This window comes from Apteryx rowi, unplaced genomic scaffold, assembly GCF_003343035.1.
Source record: "Apteryx rowi isolate R43461 unplaced genomic scaffold, aptRow1 scaffold_123, whole genome shotgun sequence".
NCBI lineage: Eukaryota > Metazoa > Chordata > Aves > Apterygiformes > Apterygidae > Apteryx > Apteryx rowi.
In genome coordinates, this window is record NW_020447453.1 from 1,215,274 (window position 1) to 1,240,500 (window position 25,227).

Genomic DNA, 25,227 nt, shown 5'->3' on the forward strand with positions numbered 1-25,227 from the left:
GACTGTCGGGCAGAGGATATCCCATGAATGTGAGAATAAAGCTTGTGGATGGTAAATGCCAATGCAAGAGTTAATTTAATACCCACTTTCCATAAATAGAGGAAGCTTGTTCATATAGTCACAGCTAGAGAATGTATGAGCATGTCTGAGACTTCACTGTCTTACCTGAGATCACAAATGCACTGGATAAAGTGCCTGTCAGGTTGCAAAATCTGATCCTCTTCTATCCTTGGACTGGAGGTCAGAAAGACAAAATGATATGGGAAGAAACATCTTTGTTTCCATAATTCTCTTCACTGTTTGGATTTTTAATACTCCAAACAATTTCACTGGATCCTGTTCAAGATACTTAACTTTTTTTTATGATCTAGTGTAGCAATTAAAGATTAGCACCRTAAGAGGTTAGATTATTATAGAAAAGAAAAATTCTATTCTGTAACTCAGATGAAGCTGTATCCAAAAACAGTGGAATAAGTACTGTCAGAAACAAAGTTAAAATTGTTAAAATGTTAGTCGAACAGAACTTCAAGAGTTTAAAGTTGCTTCAAAGTTGTGAGTAAGGCTTAAATAAATTAACGAATCTGGAGAACAGTATTTCAGGATATGTAGTTCTACAGACCAAAAGCTCTGCAGTTTTCAGGTGTACTGTGTACAAATTACTACAGTTAAACATTATGTGTGGAAGAATCAGAGGAGCCATAGCTTGGGTTATGCTATCAATGATTTGGTTGAGGTTTTCCAGAGGCTAGTTCAGGGCTATCTCCATTTCTTAATTGTCTAGCTGTCTGGCACAGTTTTTGTTTTTGTTTTTAAGAGATGAATAGGTGCACACGTGCACCTAGCATGTTTTCTTTCAAACCAATTTAACTGTCACTGTAAAGCTGTCATCTAACTGCTCTGATTATTTAATTCCTGGTTGTTTAAAAATAGGGATAGAATAGGCAGCGTGAGGCTTTTATCTGGCTTGTTAAGGGAGTAGCTCTCTGCAGACCTTCAGTGAGGTTTAAAAAGGTGTTTGGATTGGCAGATTGCATTTYGTTTGTAAAATGAATTCCTCTGCCTGGAGAAAGAGATGAAAGTTGGTAGTTCTTCAGTGTATGCCAAAATGAGTAAGTACTTCCAGGGAATGATCTGTCTAGAAAAATGGTGAAGTGTAGCTTTGTTTTCTTTACTAATCTAAATGTGATTCTAATAGATATTAGCAGAACCTGAAACTTGGGCAGGCAATACAGGGGCCAGCTGTGTACCATACTTCAACCCTCTGCACTGTTTAAAGAAAGATAAACTCTTGACTTACCCTGAACTTTGTGTTTCCTTGAATTATGTAGCCGGAAGCATAGCTTGCATTCTTGTCCAAAATTTTTTGCCCTACTCTTCATTGGTCCTGTAGAGGGAACAACCAGTCAAGTATTTACTAGTCTGTCAAGAAATAACGCTATTTTGGTAGGAATCTTTAAACTTTTAAATGACTATTTCAACATGCAGTAACTCATTGATGTATGGTCTTCCTCAACCTATATTTAAAATGTATTAGTGATGCATTTATCTTTTTTTCATTTCTGCTCTTAAGTGTATGGAATGTGCATGAAATACAGTTGATAGGCTGCCAGACTGACACAAGTAAAATTCCATAGTTATGTTCACAAGGACAATTAGTGTGACTTTAAATGGTTTTCCTGTCATTTCCCATCCTTATGAATCTTGATTGAAGTTGCTAATGAATATTAAAAAAGCAGCTATATTCTCCACACCCATAATTATGCTATTTTCTTAATGCTCTCAGACTTCTTATGTGTTTGGGAGAGGTGATAACCTGTTCTCAGTGTTTTTGTAAGAAATTTATAGCAACAGCTTTGTGATCTAGTGTTCTATGCAACTTGCAATTTTTTAATGCAATTTGGTGTATTCTTTGTTCTGCCCTTGTTTTTAATACATTAATTATGCTATCAAGCTGTTATATATTCTACTGACAAAATAACATTTGGTACCATTTTTTTTTACTATTCCATTTTGGGATGCATGAGTGGAAGAAATCCTACAGAAGTGTCATGTTTTAGAGTTAATTTTTAAAAATTATCTAGTTCTTGTTATGTTGCCATCTGTTTTCCTCTAGCCTGAAGAGGAAACAGCTGTTGTGAACGAACTCCAGATAGTATTTTTAATAAAGCCTAAGAGGTCTGCTTACCTTCAGTTTGCATGTCTATCAGTGTGAATAAATGCTTCATTTAGGGGGAAAATGCTGTTTTACGGTAGAACTGTAACCAAGAGAGCTTGGTACCGTATTGATTCAGCTATGAATCCTCCATATATATAGCTAGAATATAGCTAGAGACATCTTTATTAATAGGGCACACTTGCTGTAACTGTCTATTTCATATAAAGGGGATGTTACCTGCTGCTGCTGCCCTCCCATTGAAAGTGGTTGTAAGGCAGTTTAGGGAGTTGATGGAGTTGCTGATCCATTGTAAAACTAACTTGCAGCCCCATCCATGCCGAGCTTCAGCTTCCTCATCAGAGGCAATAGCTAGCTATATCTAACCCATGGGAAAGCACTGGAGATGGAGAGCCAGTAGTGCAGCCTCTTCAGGTGACAGAGTGCAGTTGTCTTGGATTAGGTGCAACATGTGCACAGAGAAGCTTATAGAAAATATCATTTTGGAGAAAATATTTAATTCTCAGATCTAGGTTGGAGAATAAACATAAAGGTCCCAGTCAGTGTTTAGACTGTCACTTTGGTAGTAGGGTATGGACACACCTGATGTGACAGGCAGACGATTCCCTTGTGGGTTTCTTGATTGTATTTTAGACTTGGTTTTGGTAAGGAGTGAGGGACCTCATGAAAGGGATGCTGTAAAACATAAGCTTGAATCAAGACAGTGATTCAGCTGAGTTAAAAGGAAGGATAAATGAAAGTAGACAAGTTCACTGTCAAAGAAAGCCTTGAAGAAGAAATTTGATAGTAAATAAATTTATCTGAGCTCGAGCATTGGAGTATGGACAAGATTTGGTTCTGCTTTAAATAAAAGGCACTGAAGGAACCCCATCTATCAAAATCAAAGGAAAATATGTTGTTAGATCTGGAAACCTTTGCAGAATGAATAGATATTTGAAGTAAAAGGGTGGCTCGACAATAAAGGGAGTGAAGGAGACTGCCTGGCAAAGAGCCTTAAGTCAGGTAATGTAGAATTGAGATAAGAATGACCAACGATTGAACTGGACTGTCGTAAGTAGAGTGGCTTCTCATTTTTGTGTAACCAGAACAGATTAGAGGCTTTGCCGCTTTTGAGTGAGTCTTTAGATGATGGYATTACACAACAATGCTAATAAGGGCAGCATTAGAAAGTCTGCCCATAGTTAAGGTARTTTTGAGACTGTACCCTCAGGTTTCTACCAAGAGTATGCCTTCCATAAATCTGTTTGAAATGCATATCTAATACCAGACAGTTGCATGAGCTCTTTAAGTTCTGTCCTATTTACTTTCCCTGTTCCCTCTTCTCATGGGCCAGAACAGATGTCTGCACTGTGAATCAATTGGGAACCTCTCCTGTGTTAAAGCCAACGGAGGTAAAAGTTTTGTTTTGACCTGATCTGTTTCCTAAAATGTGTTCATGTAGCATGTGAACATTTTGTGATGGCACCATGTGGGGAAAAATGGGCAATGAGCAGTCAGCTGGCTTATAGTGGTTTCAAGTAGCTGTGAAACTACAGTGTTACTGAAACCAGCAAGGAAATCACTACTGCATACTTAAAACACTTAATCTTTTTTTTTTTTTTTTTGGTCATTTGAAACAGGATGAGTGTGTTGGAATTCAAGAAAGTAAGAGGACACCAACTCACAATATACTTCATATTAAAAATTGGGTGTAATACTTGCCTCTGAGCTTCCCTGCCAAATTTATGCTGTTAAATAGTGTTTGTTGCCTTTCTGTGGAGGAATACCCTATATGCCAAAACCATGCTATTGCACAAACCTGTATCTGACTTTCAAAGGAGAGAAGCTAAAATTATTTCCTTGAGCGTTTTCATAGGTATTAAGCAAAAAAACAGTGACCCAAAATGCTGCCACCTAAGTAGATAACTGTTTTTAAGAGTGTTATTTCTGCTTATCTTTGTAGGCAATTTCTTTGGTCAAATAGCAAACTTGGATTTATTTTCCCACTTGTCAGGTTTACCCACTGCTTTACTTCTGAGTTTGAAATGGGAGTACTTTAATTTCAGAACAAGTTAGACCTGGAACTAAGAAACAACCTGTTTCATTTGCCAAAGTCCTCAGTAGTCAAGTAACTCAAGAGATGTGCAAAAGTCAAAACAAATGTTTTCCTGTCCCAAAGATTCTTAATGTTCAGATTCAAAAATGGCTTGTCTTCTGGGAAGGTAGTGTCTTGCTGAAGATCTAAGAAATCTGTAGCTGGCAGCAATGGGATAGTTATGGGGTGGCTATTTGGGGTGTAACAGTGCTGGAGTATGTAGAGATGACCTTATACTTTGGTGGACACTACTCTTGGGCTTCTCTCTGTGTTATCTGTGCTCCTGGTCTGTGTGCCTCCCTTCTTACCTCTGTGCCCATTTCCTCACGGTTTCTCTGCTCCTGTATTTTGGTGCAATGTACCTCAGGCAGCCTCCCATGCATGGTGTCCTTCCTATCAAAGTGATTTCTATCATGATGCAATTTTTGCCAGTTTGCTTTCAAAGTAATATGGTACCTCTTTTGTACCTGAATTGGTGCTCTTTCTGCAATAAAGCCTTTGGGAGCCATTTTCTCTCTTGTGAGTGGCAGTGCTGCTAGGAGTACGTACTGCTAACAAGAAGGTATTTCCTTTCTTGGTTAGGGAGAACTATATTCCTGCCTCACCTTTTTCGTTAAAAGGGCCAGATGCTTTCTGTCTCCTCTTACTCTGTGTTGGTACATCCTGGTTTATATTCCATTTTCCCCCTGTGTGCTGTTAAATAGGTAGGCAGAGTGCTTCTGAGGCCAAGAAGAATAATGATCTTTACTTGCTGCACAACGGAGGGTTCGTCAGGCTGCCTTAGCTTTGCTGGCCTCCTTGTAGCTAGCCCTCACATACAGTTTCTGCAACACCTCATGCGGTTGCATTAGCAAATGCTGCATGCAATACTTAATGCAGTCTTTCATCTGAGGAACTGAAGTTGCATTTTGAACATTAAATGTTACAGAGGGAGGTAGTTCAAGCACAGAAGTTAGCTGTCTGACTTAGTATGTCCAAACACAGATGGAAGTCTGTGGCAGAACTGGGACGGAATCCAGATCTTCAACCAGAGGAGCTAACTTCTTGCATGGGAATACAAGCGTCTTGCATGGAATAGCTCTGCTATATAGTACTGCWTCGTAAAAACAAATGGGAGAGTTTTTGAAACTATATGGACATGAGTAGGGGGTTATTTGAAGCCAAATAGCTTTTCATTCTTGGTGAATGTTTTTTCTAAAGAAGCATTAGTCTTACTGACTACAGCATGCACACGGATTTGCTTGTATCTAGAGTCTCTAACTTATCTTCTACCCTAAATGGGAAAAATGGCATCTTTTTATCCAGCAAATAGCCTTTGAAAATGCATGCCCATTTACATTCTTTAAGTTTTGCAGCTGGTTACTGTAAATGTCAGTGAGATGCTTTCTCACTGTGACAGTGAAAGTGTGTGATATAATCCAGAAATCAACTTCACCTTACACGTGATTTTCAGAAGTGTTCCCTAACTCCTGTCTGCTATTCTTTTTAAGTGGTGAGTTCGCACAGGGGTTTCAGGAGTTTATTTAAAGACGAGAGGGTGTTGCACTGGTCTAGCTTGGCCCATAGATTTTTATTGACAGTGGGTGCATGAGGTACCATAGCTTCACTTGACCCTCTGAATAAATGTGAATGGCTTCTTGCTTTTCACTTTTAAATTTGTGATAAAGCTAGTACATGCTATACAACAAAAATGTGATGTGCATTGTATCACTTCTGTTGAGTCCTGAAAAATGAAATATAAGCTGATGTGTGTGGGTAGCTTTTAGGACTGTTTGCCCACTTGATTTGTTTTGTAAACTGATGAGGATGGAGTTGCCCCAGGTTTTGTGCATCTTGGGTTTTTGGTGACGGAATAGTTGGAGCACATCAGTGTGGATCCAAAGCTGTGAGTTCAAGCTGCCCTGTGTGCGTCATCCTTGCTGGTCAGTGGGCTAAGGAACGAGCTTGGCTGCAGGGCTAGCTATGACTGCGTGTCATTAAAGCAAGCCTTTGTCACTAACTAGCTTTGCCAGCCTTATTGCTAAGCTGGAGCTTGGTTTGGAAAAATTTTCAGTACAGGGCTTTCCCCTTTCTCCCCTTTCTCCCCTTTAACACTTAAATATATATTTTGTACTGCATTATCTTTGGGAGTGCTATGTCTGTCCTGTATCCTTTACTTGCCCTCTGTTTTTACAGCTTAATACTGCCATTTGATGTATGAACATTTGTGCAGCCTTAAGCATTTCAAGGCAGAAAATGCCTTCTGCATTTTGCAGCTCCCAACTACAGTTGGCCTTTGCTACTGAAGCAAAGTCAGAATGGATTTCTACTGTGTTATACGGTTTTATCAAACTAAATGTGTTTATAGATTTCTGCATATGTGTTTCAGAGCAGTTTCTGGTTGTTCCTTCTGTACATGTTTCTGAATTCCCTGGCTTCTGTACGCGTAAATGGGTTCTGCTTTGTCACTAGTAATAAGTATGCAAAATGCTTAACATGTCCAAAATTTTTCACAGACAGTAAGTGTTGTTCACCCCTTCTTCTACAGCTGATATGATTAACTTCTAAACTGAAACTAGAAGGATAAAGAAAACTAACATCTATTGAGTTTTAGTATATTAACAATTTTTGCACAGCTTTGAAAAAGAAAGTAGGTCACTTTTTAAATACTCTGCTTTATCCTTTGCATGAAAAAAAACAGCTGGATTGCAGACATTTCATGGAACATTATAAATTTCCCTGTAAATATGAATTTTAATCATGCAAGCATTTAGAGAAATTAGATGGGGAAAAACTATTTTTGGCTTAGATGTTTCTTCAGAATCTAAACTGCTTATACCAGTGATGTGTTTCGGGTGCASACAGTTACATTAAGTAACTGCTGAACCCCATGGTTTTGATCACTATTTCTGTAATAAATGAATACACTCAGTTCTGCCTCTTCTTGCTTGTTTTTCTACGCTGTTGTGCCCACATAACCTATATTCAGCCCTGAGGAGGGAAGAAGTAAACATTTTTTTCCTCTTCTCAATGTGAAGCCGTTGTTACTGAAGCTGGATAAGCTAGCATTTGGTTCTCATCACATTGCCTGCACAATGCGGTGAGTCATTCTTTCTTGGTTAGGCTTGTTCCTCAGACCAAGATTCATGTGATGTTCCCTCTCGCGGGGAGATCAGATTAGTCACTGTTTGAAATCTTGTTTGAAAAATAAATTGCACTACAGGTTGATGCCTTACTTACCATTTATTTATTTATTTTCCTTCATCTGCCTGATGTTTGAGTTCAGCAGCATCATTATACTGAAAAATGTGTTTTAGTCACGGTAACGGACACATTCTTGGAGTCCCACTGAAACGAATGTATTAAATTGAGGAGTTTTTTGGTGCTAGCAGGGGATCAGCTGTAAGACAGGTGAATTTATAGTACATAAGAGTTTCCTAAAATACATCTAGCTTAAACTTGAACTTCATTCATTACTCTCTTAAGGAGAACAAAAACTACACTATGATTGTGGCAGTGGCTGGAGCTTTGTGAAACATTAATTAAAAAAAAAAAAAGTAGTAATAACAAGAATTATTGGTACTGATGGCCTCTTCTCATGCTACTTGAATCAGATTTGAAAAAGTATTTGGGACAGAAATTATCCCTGCAGAATTCTCTGTSCCTGGAAATGTTTGGTGGAGCTGAGGCCTGGTGGGAGTTTCAAACAATGTTAGAACAGGGGCAGAGTTTCCAGTCCCTGTTGAGAGAGATGTTATATGAAGGCTTGTGAGGTTCTTCATCTTGATATCAGAAGAGATTTTAGGGTTGATAGTTCATTCTGAGCAAGAGCAGTTTGGAAGACTAGCTATGCCTATAGAAAATGTGAGCTGAATAAATCGAAGGTGGGAAGACATTGGAGGAAATATACATTTTGCAGCTGTAAACACTTAACCTGGGTGCTGACTTGAGCTGGCTAGGCTCCCTCTCTGGCCAATGGAAAGAGAGAGGGACTCCTTCAAATTCTAATTCAGAAAACTGGAGTTATATTCCTGCTCTGAATCCTCTTTCACAGAAGCCTGTGTGAACTGTAGAGGCGCTGCAGAGATGCTAATACAGGTACCTAAATTGTGGGTAAAGTTGAATCCTATGACTATCTTCAGGAGCAATGTCTGTTTTGTGCCTGGAARGATCGTAAGGGTTGTGACAAGGTGGAGGATTGGAAGTTGCCAAAATACATGGTCAAAAACACTGTGATAGGAAAGATAAATTCATGTTTCTCATTAAACTTTGATTCTGGCTCTTTTGAACAGCATTATTTTCCATCTTGTGAGTTGTTAACACTGTTTTGATAAGAAAATGCTCAYGAAATGGGCAAAGGTGCAAACTAGTGGGGTAGAAAATGAGATTATGTGTAGARCATTCAAACAGTGGTTCTTTTGTGTAGCTTTTCCTGCTGTTCTTGTTCTGCCTCCAGTTTTCAGTTGACTTTTACAGATATCAGACACTTACCACCATTATAAGTATTAATTCAGATTATTAGTTTTCCTTTCATTCTCTGTGTGAGACAGATCCGAGTAGTGTCTAAACAGGCATATTAAAAATTCAACTTTGGATGAACTTTGTGGGTGTGGATGAGCAGTTCTTAAGGAATGCCCAGCTTCCAAATATCATTGGCAGTTTTGAAAAACGTTTGGCCTCTGGGTGAGTGCCTAGGAACTCTGCTTCTTCAGGGTTGCTTTTTGAATCTCGCTCCCATTTCTATAGGAATAACGACTGAAAAAAACCCAAAACCTTTGCTTCTTTGAAGTTCATTTGCCCCTACTGTGAACTATTTATTGGTTTCCTCTGGAAAACAGCATAACCCTGTATTTTGGCAATTACTACTTTGGTGCAGAGATGAGTATGTTGGGTCAAAGCTTTCGCTGATATAAATTAGCTTGTATACTGTGAGTTGGGGATCTGGGGGGTTGGACTAGATGATCTCCAGAGGTCCCTTCCAACCTCAACCGCTCTGTGATTCTGTGATCTGACCCACTGACATCAGGTCATGCATATCTACCACAGGCAAATGAATCCTTAGATATTCTTTCCAGCACATGAATTTCATGTACTTGAAGGAAGTAAATGAAGCTCCCAGCTGCCACCACTCAGGAGAAAAGAAACTTAGTGTGGAGTTGTTTTTGTATTTTTTGTTTGTTTGTTTTGCTTGACCATGGTCAGTCAGTCTCATATACTGCCCTAGATTTGTGGGTGGAACTTTATAGCTCATTTTTATAGCATGAAAGTAATCAGGTACTCTGTCAGCTTACAACTCTGACATTCTCAAAGACAAAAGTTTAAGTCTATTCTTATGTGTATGTTTTAGCTTTGAGTGGACTTCAACACAGTGAAGCTTGGACACTGTTGCGAAATTGCTCTATTACACTGTAAAACATAAGCAGAGAACCTTAGTAATACTTTTCAGTTTGTATGAAACAGAAAGAACCAAATTTAATATTTTTGATGTTCTTTTTTCTCCCTCCAGAATGAAAGTAGTCTCTATGGATCTAAAATTGTTTCCAGAAGTTTTTTCACTTTCTATATGGTGTATRCAAGATAACTGTTCCTTTGTTATTCCACTGTCAGCAAGTTTGAAAATACTTTAGGATGCCCTAGAACTTCTCTTGCTAAAACACTGTTTCTGGCCATCACTGTGTTCTTCTAACATCATTGTCTTCCCTTCCTCCTTCTGAAGCAACTTCTGCTTGCTGTTTGTCTCAGGAAAGCTGCTTGGCAGGATGGAAACRTAGCTTGTCCAATAGAGCTCTGCTTGCTAGTTGAGTAGTCTAACTGCAATGAACTTTGTTAAAGGGCATCTAAAATGTTAGAATAGAAAATGTTGAACAAACTAGCAGGGAAAAAAGTATTCCTTACAAGAACCCAGGGAGAGCACTGATGGTTTAAAAAAAAAAAAAAAAAAAAAAGATGTTAAAGTGTTACAACTGGCAAAATCCAACATTTGAAAGGGAGATTCCTATTCTCTCACATTTTTCCAAATGGATAGAGAAATATGTTTATTGCATGTATCCTTGTGTATGTGTTTGTCAGCTTAGAAAAAGTTAAGGTAATGTTTGAGTGCTTTAAAGTTGGTGGCTGGTTGATCCTGAACTGGGAATAAGCAGTGGACAGATACTGTTGATGAAGATTTGAGAGCAGACCTGCTGACCCGTAGGGAGTACAGCAACTAACATAGCACAGTTCAGAGCTAGAGCTCCTTCATCCTGAAGAGTTACAGGACTCGGTTTGGAATATGTTTTTCCTCAATAGACAATGCAAACCATTTAGGAATAAATTAGTTTGTAATTGTGACAAATTCTTTTTGGTTTGGTATTGTTTGACCATGTAAGTCACAAGTGTATTTCAATCTCTTGTGGTCTCTTCATTTTGAAATAGATAATTATTTAGCAGTTGTAAGAAATATCGTTTGAGCTGAAGATTAATGTAAAAGTAGAAGTCTATGATGTACACTGAACAAAATTCCTCAGTTGGCTCAGCAGAAAGCAGGAGTAGAGTTTTCATAGTGCATCAGCAGGACTGGTRTGCATACTTCTGGTTTTGATAAGATGTCTGTTGTTAGTACTTAAGTTCTAGGGTCTTCAGGTTGGCTTGCTTGGGGTTTTCTGAGGAGGTATCTTTAAAAGGATACATGAGGACCTACCCTAAGATTTCTCATTTGGGAAAAATAAATACCATGTAGCTTTCATAAAGAACATATAATAGAAGAGCCTGTGCTATGATCGCAATATGAGATTTTAAGTTCTAAGGTTTTAAAAATGGTGTATGTAAACAGTCGTCCTTATTCAAAGGTCTAATGCATGCGTATATCTRTTGAATGGAAAGAATTTATTTCTAAGTTTTGCACAAGTTTTAGCAGAGCAGTTTTGACAACTATAGACTCATTCCCTTCCACCTCCAAACAATTTTCTCCAACTCTGTATGACTGGATTTTAAAGATAAATTCTTTTATTCCTCTTCTGAAAATTACTTAGAAGAAAATACTTCTTGAAAGCTGGAATCCGGTGGCCTTCTGAGCATTGAGATTAGTGACTTCAGCAGTCCGTTTTTTCTGTGTGAATCTAAGAAAACTATTTTGTTTARTTCTTAGTTATGTCACTGACTTCTCTTGTCATTCTGTATCATCTTCAAAGTTTATTGCTGTATTTAGCACCTTCTCTTCAAAGAGATTGAGGTGGTGGTGGCTTTCCCATGGTGTTATGGGGAGACTGGCAGAGTAATAGCAAGGGACTTCAGAAACTGAGATTCAGTACCCTGACTCCCATTCTTCTTGCCCTTATATATAGAAAGGGGAGACTGATGCCTAAATTTCAGATCGCTTTATGAAGTAGCAAAAGAGTCTGTGATGGATTTAATATTATTCGTTCTCATCTATACAGTACGTGCTTGTGATGTCTTTTGTATCTCATGTTGTAGCTGTCCCTTGCTTGTTGGATGCTGAGGATTAATTCTAATATCATTGTTTAAACTGATAAATACTTTTCTTTTCAGATGAGACTAAATACAGTTACTGTTGTGGAGCATCCTTTTCTATGACAAATTGGAATTTGAAAATAGTAAGGGTTTAGCTGAATGTTGTATATATTGTTCTTACAAGGCTGAATAGCATAGTCTGCTTTGTGAGAGAACTTTTAGCTTAGTCCATTTTTGAAGAGAAGGTATACCTCACTAAAATCATACCAAAATATATCAATTTTTCTTGAAGTATACTTAATAGTTGAGCTGCAAAAACACTTCTATCCTCTGAAAAGACAAAGTTTAAAAAAAATGAGCAGGTAGAACCACAAAGAAATGCTTGCACTTTGGAGATAAGTTATTGCCTAAAGTTATGTCAGTATGCTTTATCTTCATACGAATCTGGCAGAAGGACTTTCTAGTCTGTCTCTCTACTGAGCCCCATTAGACCTACTGGAACTGTGTTGATGGACTTGCAGAGTGACAAAGTGGAGGTGACATGTGCTGCATGGCAGAGCATTCAGAGGAAGTCCGCAAAGAGCAAATGTAGAAGAAAGTGGTAGCTGATATTGTCCCTTCCTTCCTACGCATCGGTGATTTTGTTTCTCTCTCCAACTGTTTTTTTATTTTCTAATTGAAAATTTCATTTCAGCAGTAAGTCAGAAATCCTGTGCTGATATGTTTTGTTTTTTTAAAAAAAGTCTACCTATCTACAGATATAGAGATATATAATCTCTGCTGAGCCTGCTGACATGGCAAATTGAATGTTTATGTTCTTGGTTAGCGACAGTCCAGTTCTATCAGTGCGTGGATGTTCTGTAACTGGCTGTTTTTAGAAATTCATGTGGCAAACTGTGTGGTAGCAATAGTTAAGGCAGCCTGAGCCTCTGACTCTAGAGGCTTTTTGTCCTCTTTCCCTTCACAGAGAAATCAGTAGGCCTGTAGATTAGCTGCAGTGTATCCTTGCTAATTTGCAGTCTTAGAGTTTAATCGCACAGTATTGCAAACTGGCAAGCAATCACTTTGTTATCAAGCTCAAATACTTCCAAACATATTAAAATGTAGTAAAGAGACAATAGACGCTATTGCTGTGTTTGTGTGATTAATGAGACTTCAAACTAGCAGCAAGAAATTAACAGCATCTATAGGAAATCTTTTTTGTGTGCTGTCAGTTGGTGTTGTCGGTGTACATCTGCACAATACAGGCTGTTCAACAGTGAAATAAGTCTTTCACTGAGATAATTTAAAATGGCTAGCGTGGAAAAGTCAGCTCTACATCATATAAGGCACCAAACTTAAGAATGAACAAGTGGGGTGTTTCACTTTACAGGAGCAAGTGCATTGTGAATGAAGGTCCAGTAAATAAAATTATATAAATATTGCGAATGATTTACATAATGTCCTGATCAGGAGTGTTCTGCCCAGCACAAAGGTGTTTTTACAATATAGCATTATCAACCGTCTAAGAAGATAACTAGGAAGTTCTGAATTTTCTTGAATTAATGTTTTCAATTAAAAAAAAACCCTATTTATAAGCATGTAATCCGAGAACTGCATATGGCACACACTTTAAAATAAAGGGTTCCCTATTAAATTGTTCCTTAGTACATACAATGCTCCTCGTGTATTAAGGAATACACAAGGAGTGTGTGCACTAATAAAATGTCAAGACCATGTCAAGCTTGAAATAGTTGCAGTCTTGCCTGTTGTTGGGCTTAGGGAAACTACTGGTTATTCCAGGTTTGAAGGAGAATGTGTCTGGGTTTGGATACTTAAATGGAAAAAAGAATTTGACCTTCTTTTAGGAAAGTATCAGTTTCTTCTGTTTTGAAAAAAGGCTAAAGCAAAGCAACTCAGGGGAGGGCTTTTCAAAGATTTCATTCCTTATGATGATTAATTTTGTAGTAGGAAGAGGTTTTGATATATGAAGGAAGATAGTCTTTACTCAGTTAATTCTTAAATTTTAGGTGGTTTTCAGGATTGCATTGAACTGCTGTGCTCTGAGTGAGCTTGCTTCTCAATAGTTGTGTTTGTTTTGGTTTTAAAACACTGTGGGGCCAAATGGCCAAACTGAGCTTGATCTGTATCTGATCCTGTGAAACTCTGGTTAGGGAAGGCATTTCTAAATAAGTAGTTCTAAAGCAAGAGCAATTATGGGTGACTGAATCATTAGAGAAAACAGTTACGGTTTCTTAAAATTACTGGTATGGCTTCAAGTTTTCGGCAATTACTCCTTTTGTGACTACTTTTTAATCTAAGTAAAATAAACATTAACAGATTCATATTTTTCATGTTAATGCTTTTAGGGTCACTTGTTATTAATGATACACATGATTAATGTCATACAAGAGAGGGGGCATTATTCCTTTTTTTTATTGCTTTCTTTTTTGCACACAATTGTAGCTCTTTGATCTACTTCAGAAACATGGGATGTACATAGATGGATTAAAATCCTTTTTTTTTTTTTGGTCATCTGGCTTTTGGGGTTTGTGTGTGAAAATATAAGTGAAGGCAGGTAAAATAGATATTTACTTTCACAGAAATTTGAGACCATTACAGTTGATCTTTAATGATGACCAGGGTCCTTACTGTAGAGGAAGTATGTAAATTATACTAGAGTACAGAAACTCCCAAAAGAGAGCAGTTGAAATGCTGTTGGGTTATGGTCACGTTTTGTTGGATGTTTGAAATCATTTGCTTGTATTTCCTGTCTCATACTGTTCTTCTAAAAATAGCTTAAGTTGCTCGCTGTTTGCCCAGCACAGTTCCATGATGGAATAGCAGTTTAAAGTTACTTCCTCTGAGCCACGCTGCCCCTCCTTCAGCCTTCATGCTCTCCCACATGGCCTCCCACAACAGATGTTCAGTGCCTTAAACTTTGCTGAGAGAAGATCTTTTATAACTTTAGGAAGCCGATTTAAAAAAAAAAAAAAGAAAAAAAGAAAAACAACTGTGCAAGCCAAATGAAGGTCATAATTCAGAGGCACAGAACAACCTGTAGCCAATCCCTACATTACTGAAACTGCTAGGAAAAAAACTCAAGAGCTTCTAGCAAATGCAGCTGGGAAATCGCATGAGATGTGTTTCGATCTAAAATACCATTTTCAAAATACAAGCCAGGCTGAGAAGTAATAAATAGTGAGGTAACTTTACCATAGTATCAACATAGATAAAGAGGCAGTTTGGTTAATTCATCTATTTTTCTGCAGCGATACAAGAAAGTTGCATCAAAGGAACTTGGAACACTTACCCCAGCCTGCAAAGGGAAAACTTTGAATTCAAGTGAAAACAACCTGAGAGCACGTCTTTTCTGGCAGTATCCCACTTTAAAATGACCTCTTTGAAATGTCCTTTTACACAAAATGGCTTCAATCTTATTAGAAAGCAGCTGGACTGTACATTTTTGTTTGTTTTTGTAGGGTTAGGTTACCATCCTACAAAAATCTTGAGAGAGACTTGATTCCCCCAAGACCAAATCAAATCACCTTACAACTCTTGAGAGCAGCTCTCATGGAGCTTGCCGCATAGATTTCTCCGCTCCCCAACCCCGGGATTTCATTAGTGATAGTTGTGCCATGAACCCTTAATTATCTGATATCTTTACAACATCTTTTGAGCCTCATCAGTATGCATTGCCTCATGCAAAGAAAAGTAAGGATGTCAGCCTGGACCTTCTCATTGCTCCATGCGATGAGAATATACTCAGCCACTTCCCTCATACCCAGGAGAGTAAAGGTAAGATATTTGGCTGCTTTATGGACCTTCAGGGCTGCAAAAGGCTTGGAAATTGGTGCTGCAGGAGACCTGGGATGTCTGTTAAACACACATGGGGAAAAAGGGAGGAACKGGCTGTTCAGAGCAATAGGCCTGAGTCTGCTCACCAAGGTTCCTAACTGGTGGAGAGTAGGTTTTGATCATGAGAGAAAAGGGTAGTAGTACAGCTCTTCAGTGCCACACCTTGGTACAGTGCGTACTGAGGGAGTGGATGGTGCAAAAGGGGTTTTAATGGGTGCCCAAGGCTCCTGCTGCTAGATTGAAACTGCACTGTGAGTACAAGGCCTAAGTAGGTATAGGTAGTTTTTAGCAATGAGATGTCATCTGGTATAAGTACTGTGGTTGTCTTGAGTTTAGTGCCAAAGGATTGGGGGTTGATATTGCTTATTGCCCCTAAGACAAGAGGGTTTACATGTGATGCTCTTGTCTAAAGAGTTGTAATTAATGTAGCACAGTTTGTTTCCTCGCTGCTTATGTGCCAAAGCAGTAGTGGTACCGAGTTGTTCTGGGGTTGCTGTGGCCCAGTTCAATATCATTTTGCTGAGGAAATGATGCTTTCCCTGAGACTTCTAATCCAATAATCAATTCACTGTACTGCATGGAAAGGGGCTGGCAGGCAAGGGTTTACATTTAGAGTAGGTCATCTAAAAATTTCATTTTCCAGATGATCAAAATCTGTTCACAGATGGCTATTTTTGACCTGGTTTAGAAATCTCATGCAATCTGTCTCTTTATGAGGGTAAAGCTTGTGTGTGTGAGCATGCACACATAAATATCTAAAGTTAAAGCCAAAAGAGATTGTTAGACAAATAATATTTCTAACCACATCTGTTTCTAAACAAATCTGATTTTTTTAATATATCAACTTGCTTGATCAGATGTTTGTGAATTCCATGGTTTTATTTTATTTTCAGGCTGAGTGACCTATATAGATACATAGAGGGCACAGGAGAGGAAAGTTTTTGATACTCTGCATATATTGCCAAAAAAGCATATATTGGTTCTAAGTTATTATAAAAGTACACAGGAATACCACACTGTTTATTAACTTCATATTTGCACACTGGATAGACCAGTCTTTGAGACCTCAAATTTTATGATTTTTCTTTTTTTTGTTGTTGGTTTTTTTTCCTCCTTGGAAAGGCAAAAATGAATTGGAATTTCCCCCTTTGAGAGGTATGCAGTATACCTATGTATAGGAATTATATACAAATATAATTGTGTAGTCTGCTGTCAGACATTTATAATACAGACTTTCTTTTGTTATGTTAATTTTTGGTTATTGTTTTGGATTTTTGGTAATAAAAATAGGAGCCTATGTGAATGGAAGTTTTCCAACTGTGTCCATTTTAATATTAAAAGGAATTGTGTTTTCTCAATGTGTGTATTTTTCAATGTTTTTTGTTTAAAAAAAGAAGACTGAACTGCTTTCTCAACTTTCAGGCACCAGTGTTTGATCGGTGTAAGTTCACACATAGGCCCAAAAGTTAGTGTGCATCCAGGTATTTCTGCATGTTTTAATTGTCATTGTGTGATATTATATATCACATTGTGTGATATTATGTATATATGTGTGATATTAAGGTTAACTGACATTAAGTAAGTATTTGTTACAAATTTGCTGACATCTTAATGTTTTACATACACACTCTGGGTTTAATGCTTGAGGAATTTTTTAAGCTTAAATTCTGATGGAGAACCAGATCTATGTCTGTACATTCATTTTCCTTCTTTTCTTTTGTTTTTTTGGCTGACTTGTGCATGTTGAAGCAATAATGCTTTTTAGGAAGAAAGAAAACCTGAAAGGTGTGCTTGAGATAAATTTTCAGATCCCAGCATCTTTAACATAATAGACAGCTTAGAGGAAAACAGGAGAAGCTTTACATTCTTGGCATACATCATTGCTGTGTTTTGTTCTTGACTTGCTTGCCTATGAGCTTGTTTGGAGAGAGTTTCCTGAGTATGGCAGAAAGAAAGTGAATCATTGCTGTTGGTGGTTTGGATATGTGGCTCTTTTCAGATGTGTCTCTGTTTCTGTGCTTAAGTCTTTCTACTGACTCCCTGAAGTGAACTGCTGAGATATAGAAAGCTCAGATGCTTGGTGGTGTTTTTTTTCTTTTTGGACATAGTTTGGGGAATGATTCTCCCACACCTTCTTGATTAAAAATCAAATATATTGCTGCTAGAAGACAGCAAAATAAATTTGTTGGCACATAACAAAATTTTCCTTAATGAACATAGATTGGCGGATGCATTCTGATGGCCAAATACTTAGAAGCATAGGACCAGCAAATTTTATTCTGAAAGGTAGAAATAATGTCTCTCTCTCATGCATTCTCTACTCTACAGAAAATTGCACCTGGGGAAATACGTCAGAAGCAAAGACAACACAATGGCAAATATCTAAATTGAATTAAAAATACTAGATACCTGGAAACATTTAAGGTGGCAAAAAAAATACATACATATATACATACATACATACATACATACATATTTTTTAGTTTTCTTCCAAGCCTACAGAAAGGGCAGTTACTTTCTTTTTTTCACTAGTTATGCCCCCAAGCATCTGAGCTATGTTCATCTCTAGCATATTTGCAGCCCATTATATTCCCTGTGCCCAGCTTAAGCTAAGCCATCTGTGCTGCGTGGAAGTCCTCTTTGAAATTTCAATGGCACTGTATCAGTGGGAGAAGATAGCATGTCAGTGAGATACCCAGATTAGATAGTCTGTTTTTAAGGACCTGTCCACAATATCTAATGAGAGCTTTTCCATAACCAAAATAAGCTTTGCTAGGTTTAAGTGCATAGTGCGAAGTTAAGTGCATCACTCTGTTAAATTAGGACCATATACATTAGAAATGTACAATAGCAGGGATAGAAGAAAAAACTATTGCAGACATAAACCGATTATTCTACTTGCAGGGCTCTGAATGGCAGCCTTATGCTCCAAAAGGAAGTTGTCATATATTTTAAATTGTCAAGGTCTTATTAAGAAGCATTTTGTTTCCTGTTAACAAAAGTGGAAAACTGAAGGGTTTAAAGGTGAATGTATTGACCTTTTGTCAAATGCTCAAAAAGTCTCCAGCGTACTGGTACCTCACAAATATGAAGAGAGAGAATAAAGCTTCCTCTTGAAAATAAAATCAGTGAAGGTGCTTCTTCTATACAGATACGTTAACCTGTGGAATTCCTGCCCAAATGAATTCATCTCATCAGCTCTGGTAATTGAGAATACGGAAATGGTACACAGCTGGCTTTCAAGTATTTTGGTCCTTCTTTTATTTTTTTTTTCCTGTGTCAGTAGTTGCAGAACCAAGAAATACTGACTGAATTGTTCAGCTTCATTGTCAAAGCAGAACAGTTCCACAGAAGGAACGTTTTTTGTCTTGAAGGAATCTAAAGAGCAACTGAAGCTCTAACAGAGTGCATTTGTTGACATAAAATGTCTGGCTAGAGAGTTGCGTCTTTAGCTATGCTTGAAAGCTTGACAATTTTTTCTTCTCTAACTGCTCAGTGCTAGAAGAATCTAAACAGCCATTGGTTGCTGTTGGACTTGGGAAGAAACCATATTTTTTGTAAGCTCCTACTCAAGTCAGTAACGTGATTAGTATATGCGGTTGGTCAATCAATCCCTTGTTCTGGTCTCAGTGGTTTTTTTTCAGGGCCCTTTTCCAGCCTGAAGAAAGAAATTACTGTCAAATATCTTCTCTCTCTATCCTCTCTCTGTGCTCCATTTTCCAAAATTGTGGTGGTGGTGATCTTTAAGTTGCTTTGCAGTTTGTGTAGGTTGTCATTTCCTAGCAATACTGAATGGTGTTCTCCTTTTTACTGCTTTTGGATTTTAATACGGTTTTTCTTCTGTAATTCTTTTAACAAAGAGAAGTGAGCTTCAAATTACAGTTCTTACAGAGCACTCTGACATGATTATGTATTAACTTTAAACACTTGAGTATTGTCCTCATCAGAAACGTATTTGGAAATCAGGAGTGTAGAATCTGGAAGTAGTTTTATTTGTGTGTGTTTGTGTTGAAGTGGGAAGTGAAAGTGTGCAGAAAAAGGGAAATTGCAATTTTTTTTTCTTTAATTTTGAGCTTGGAAAGTTTTGACCAGTTCTCTTTTGGAAGAACTGCGAGAATAGTATGCCAGCCCCAGAGGGAGACTTCCTTATCTTCTAGTAATGCTCCCTATGGAGTCTGTGTCTGTCTGTCTGTCTGTCTGTCTGTCTGTCTCTCTCTCTCTCTGGAGCTGTACCCAGTCATCTGGAAAGAGGCTGGTCTCATGTGATTTTAAAGTGAGAATAGGTGAGAGGGATTTGGATGCTTAAGACTGGAGGAGAAGGGGCAAATTCCTACAACTTAGCCTGTACGAGGCTAGTAGGTTTGATTTCTAACTTGCTTGAACTCAGGCTAACGAGTGAAAGTTGGAGGTTTACCACAGCAAAATAGACTTTAAATGCAGTTTATATAAGCCACCAAGAATCTTCAATATATTTTTGGCTAGAGTTGCTGCAGTTAAACTATTGTTAACACTTCAGCTTAGTTTAAAGCCATCTTGGGCATGCTAATAGACATTGCAGTCGCACCTTTGAATTACAGTGGAGACAGTTTTTTTTAACATCATGTGTCTCACAACTCTGAACAAAGTGGGAAGAATGCTATCAAGTTGCATCAGCTGAGTTGTGAGCAAATTTATTAAAAAAAATTCTGAAGTGAGACCTAACTATGTGAAACATCATTTTTGACCACATTTCAATAGCTCTTTTTATGTTCTACAGTTAAATTTAGAAAACAAACGTGTGTGATCACCCATACCTAGACAGTTTGTGGGAAGTGTGGATATGTAGCACTTCTAAGGGCTGAAGTCAAGAGATGTCATGACATGAGTCAGTTAGCAAAAGTGTATCAACTGTATGCAAAAAAAGAGACCAGATGAGTGCAACACAGAAAGTCCCGTGTCCCTTTGTGCTCCTCTTTTAAAGCTGAGGATGCTAGCTGGCTTGATATTTTCTTGCTATAGTTCTGCAGTATTTACATACACATTGCATCAAATTGTTGCTGTTGAATGAATTTGGGGGGTGGGGAGGGTACATCTCCATTGAAGATGGGGTTGCAGGATGCAAGACGATTCTGTTAATAGTAAAGCTATTTGGGAGTTGGAGACTGGGAAAGGCATGTGTCTAGTACAGAGGTCTGATGAAAAGTTACATTTGCTTCTGTCATTTAGAGTTCCCTCCTCTGCTAGCAGACAAGCTGTGGTTCCCCTGGCCTGTGCTTTTGTCATCTTTTTTACCTTGTGTTTTTATCAGGAGAGAATGTTCTAGTTTCCAGGGTATCTAATTATCTCCTGGTACTGAAAAAGTGAAGGTAAATAAGACCACACGGCTTTTGGACTTTTATTTAGTCATTCTTTGAGAGTTTTAAGTTCTGTCCTTGGATTTGAAACACCTGCCAGGTGGTGCTAAGGTGCTTGAGTAAAGCCACAGGGAGCATTACCCAATTTCCTTTCTGAGAGTTTTGTTTCTGTCACTCTGCCAGGCAAATTTAGTTCTCAATTTTGGTTATTAATGGATAGGTAGAGGACAAAGCTGTGGTTTCGCTGTTGTTTCATACTCCTGTGTTTTGGTAGTCTTTTGGTTACCCTTAGTTCCTCAATCCTTTTTCCTTTTTTTCCTTCTTTCTTTCTTTCTTTTTTAAATATGGGATACATACGTGTTTCCTGTTGCATTTTAGAAGAATATTTGTTTGTTTCAAAATAAATAAATATGACTTACATGGTGCCTTTGTCCAGAGACTTTGGGGGGCTTCACAAGCACTGATTACCCCATCAGAGTGCTTCAAAGTCTAATGTGTGGTGTAAGGTTATTCACTGTATCCGAAGTGACTGTTTTCCGTCTTGGCATCTGCGAGAGTAGTAGAGCTGGGCATCGATCCTCATTTACTGTGCTCTAACAATGGCTTTGGGTAAAGTGAGTGGGATGTATGTGAAGGCTTTATTACCACATTGTATTATGTTCCTTGTATCTTATGTGAGGGGTGAGAATAACTTTCTAAATAAATAATTGGAATGAAGCAAATGCAGTTAAATTAGAGATAAAAAAAAATATATTGAACTGTTGCTGATGTTGACAGACAGACTTGCAATGGACTCAGCAAGGCTGTTAGCTGGGATATCTCTAAGGCATTGACTCCTTGCTACTGTCTAAACTCTGTGACTGTCAGGAGCTCCTGCCTTGGAAGCAGGATGCTGCTGCTAAGTTCAATAGACACATAACACTTGGGAAGAAAAATACATAGTACTTTGCGTTACTCATGTTGCTGGCCCTACATTAGTTGACAGTTGACTAATATATGGATAACTCCTTAATATGTAATCCTTTTGGTTTTTTTCTTTCTTGTCTTTAGGTGAAGCCAAAAATCTTCCTATGTATCCGGGGCCAAACAAGATGAGGGATTGCTACTGTACTGTAAACCTGGACCAGGAGGAGGTTTTCAGGACCAAAATAGTGGAGAAGTCATTATGGTAATAAATACATGTGTGCATGTGTTCTGCTAACAGCGCTCTAGACTACTTCTCTGCTTACTACAATGTTGGTGTTCCATGGATGCTTAGGGGAAGGAGAGAGGGAGGATGAACATAATCTTTTTTTCCAGTTTAAAGAACACTGTAGTGGGGAAAGAATCACTGTCACGATTGCTATCTGTATGTATGAGAAAACGTCTCCACCAAGGCAAGCCATATAAGCTATTCTCCAAAGAATTTACAGGCAGTACTCCTTTCTCTGTTGCAATACTTGTTTTGAATTTCCCTAAGCTTTCTAGTTCTCAGCTTAGAGCACCAAACTCCTTTTTGCAGCTCTCTATGCTTGGAATTTTGCATTGCTTTAGCTACCCTAATGGCTGGAGTTTGGGGTTTCTTTCTGTCATGGGACAGCAACTAAAAGGAGAGATCTGAACATGAAGATGCCTGTCTGATTATCTTGAATGATGGGTGTGAGATTGTAGTAGGCARATGTAGAATGAAACAGGTACCAAAAGTTAGAACGCTTTGTCCTGGAAGTCCCCAAATGTCAAAAATATAAAGGGAACAGTGGAGATCAAGTATATATGTGTATACTCTGGCAAGGGAGGCTTTTTTGGAATTGAAGGGCAAGTAGCAAAGAGAAGTCAAGTTTATAACTTTTATCTTAAGATACAAAGTGGAAAGGAAGTGAGAGTTGAGTAGTACAGTTAGGAACTTGCTATTTGTCTTCTCTTCTTATTGCAAATAATTTACTTAGGGAAATAGTTCTATTCCCCCTCCCCCTGAAGTACTAAGCTCACTTAGTAGTGTGAGTCTGAGTAGCTTGAAGTGAGATTTATTCCCTTAAGTCACTTAATCTTCTCTCACATAATTTTTTTCCTTATTACTTATTTTAAGTCTTTATCCCTTATCTTGTATTCTGATGTGGTACACTGAGAGTCCATAATGGAGACTTCTGGTTCTTAAAGTGTTTAGATCAGACAAACATAATTAGGGTAAGTGTTTTTTATGATGGTGTTAGCACTTGGCAGGAAAAAGAAAATCCCAAGGTTGATCTGTACAGTTTTTAAGAAAATTGACATGCCATGTCCATGAACCACTTGTTTCTCTAAAAGTGATTCTGTAACTGATTTGAATTTAGTCCTGAGTCAACTGTCTGTAGCCTTATTGCTCACAACTAAAAGTCACACAGTGGATTTTTTTSCTAGATGATCATTGAAGTGCTTCATGGGGGGAAGGGGGGTTTATCATCATAGTTGACGTCATTTCCTTGGACTAATCCACTTGCTTTCCTATTGAGAAAACAAACTTTTAGTAGTAGGACTAAGCAAGAAGTGTAACTTTTCCTTTGGGGAAAATTCTACCTGTCTTTAGATATCATTATTAAGCTGAAGAGGTACGCTGAGGCCGTGCAGAAATTAGAAGGTTTCTGTTTTCCTGTGGAGCTGGGTTCTTTTCATCATTTGAGGTGAATTCAGAGGAGAGCAACACATGATCAGAGCTCTGGAAAGCGTAGCTGATGAGGTTAAAAGAATTGGAGTTGTTTAGTCTAGAGAAAAGAGGGCTGAGAGGAGACATAATTATGTAAATACTTAAAATCAAGAGGAAGGAAATTGTTCTGTGTGTCCACTATGGATACTGCAAGTAATAACGGGCTTAAATTGCAGTGGGGAAGGAAGTTTGGCTAGGTTTGTTGTGAAGAAAAGCTTCCTACCATTAAAGATTCTGGAGCACTGTACTAGGTTGCCTTGGTGTTTTGCATGTTGATTGCTGAAGACTTTTGACAGGTTAGCTGTAACCAGTTCTGACCAAAAATGGGAATCCTTCTGCTTCAGAACAGTAGGCAGACCAGGTGACGTCTCAAAATCCCGTGCAGTCCARTGTTCCTTGATCTAAGGGATGACTAAAAACCATCTCTTTACTGAGAGAGGAAATGATGACTATGGAGTTTGTGTTTCCAGTGGTAGTCTGCCTTCTGCCTCTGTGAGCTTCTATTTGCAAGTTTAGTTATAGGAACAGTACTATTTTTGAAGAAATTGCTTCTTCGCAATCCCTGAATATCCACTTCTAGATATTGATATCAACTGAATTTTGCATTTATTCATATAGATGTTTTTCTATTCACGTCTGTTTCTCTTGCATCAAAAAAGCAGGTCGAAATTCCAAATCCATGAATGGAAAAGCTTAGGGATGTCTTTCCAGTCTCTTGGTAGGAATTGCTCTTGGCGAGGAACACTTGGGAGACTACTTAATTTATAGTATGATTGTATTTAAATGTATTAAAACAAGTGCATAGACTTCCAGAGGGAGATATTTTTCAAATGATTTCAGATAGTGCTGTGGTAGCCTATTGTTTTTTGTAGTACTCCAATATAAGCGCATAGCTGAGGAGCCAGTCATGTTGTCACATTCTTTAATGCTTGTTTGTAAATCGATTCAACCCACATAGTAGCTGTGAATTATTGGGCAGGCAAGGCTTATGTACCCTAAGGCCCATGTACTTTGTATGCAACAGAGAAATATCTGCTTTCATGTGTAGAGTTTCTTTGCCAGCCACTCATCAAATAATAGTGAAGCACATATTGGGTCCCTTGTTCTGAGGTATCACTGCTGTGATATGTAATGTTGTCAGATAGGAGCTGGGACGTGAAGCTGGGCCAGCGTGTGACTGAAATCTCTTCCAGCTATCTGCATAAGGAGACTAATAATTAAAATCATGCTGAAACACTTCATCTTGTGTAGCTGGGAATTCAGTGAGTGTGTGTGTGGGGGGGGGGTTTGTTTTTTTGTTTACTCAGTTGAGCTTCATTGAACTAAAATTAGCCCCATTCTGTTAAGCACTGCAGAAATGCATATTTCCCAGGCAGACCTCCTCCTGCTGTAAAATTTAAATAGAGCTCACGAATGGAAGAAAGGAAGCAGTCGTCTCTCCCTCCCGGGGGACTTAGATGAATGACCTATTCTAGCTTGCTTGGGGTATCTGTTGCAGAGCCTCTGGACTCCAAGTCATGATCTCCTGTGTTTTATGCTGGGCCAGTGTAAGTTACCTCCCTGAGCTCTTCTGCAATACATTTTTATTTTAATATGCTGTGCCAGAGGCACAGGAAGACAGCTGAGAGTAGTGGTCTCTTAAATCACCCAAGCACAAATCATTTAGAGCTTTAAGAAATGAACCAACATATCCTGTTTCCCAGACCAGTGCCTTTACCAAGGC

At 38.2% G+C, this 25,227-nt stretch overlaps 1 protein-coding gene across 2 annotated transcripts in view; it reads left to right on the top strand.

The window, feature by feature from the left end:
* Positions 1–25,227, top strand: part of RASA3 (RAS p21 protein activator 3) — a 182,274-nt gene that overhangs the window by 63,025 nt on the left and 94,022 nt on the right. For both annotated transcript variants that reach the window (XM_026055448.1, XM_026055454.1), the window contains exon 2: positions 21,896–22,013. In XM_026055448.1, the coding sequence (XP_025911233.1) occupies positions 21,916–22,013 (98 nt within the window). In that variant the 5' untranslated portion in view covers positions 21,896–21,915. The remainder of the gene's footprint in view (positions 1–21,895; positions 22,014–25,227) is intronic.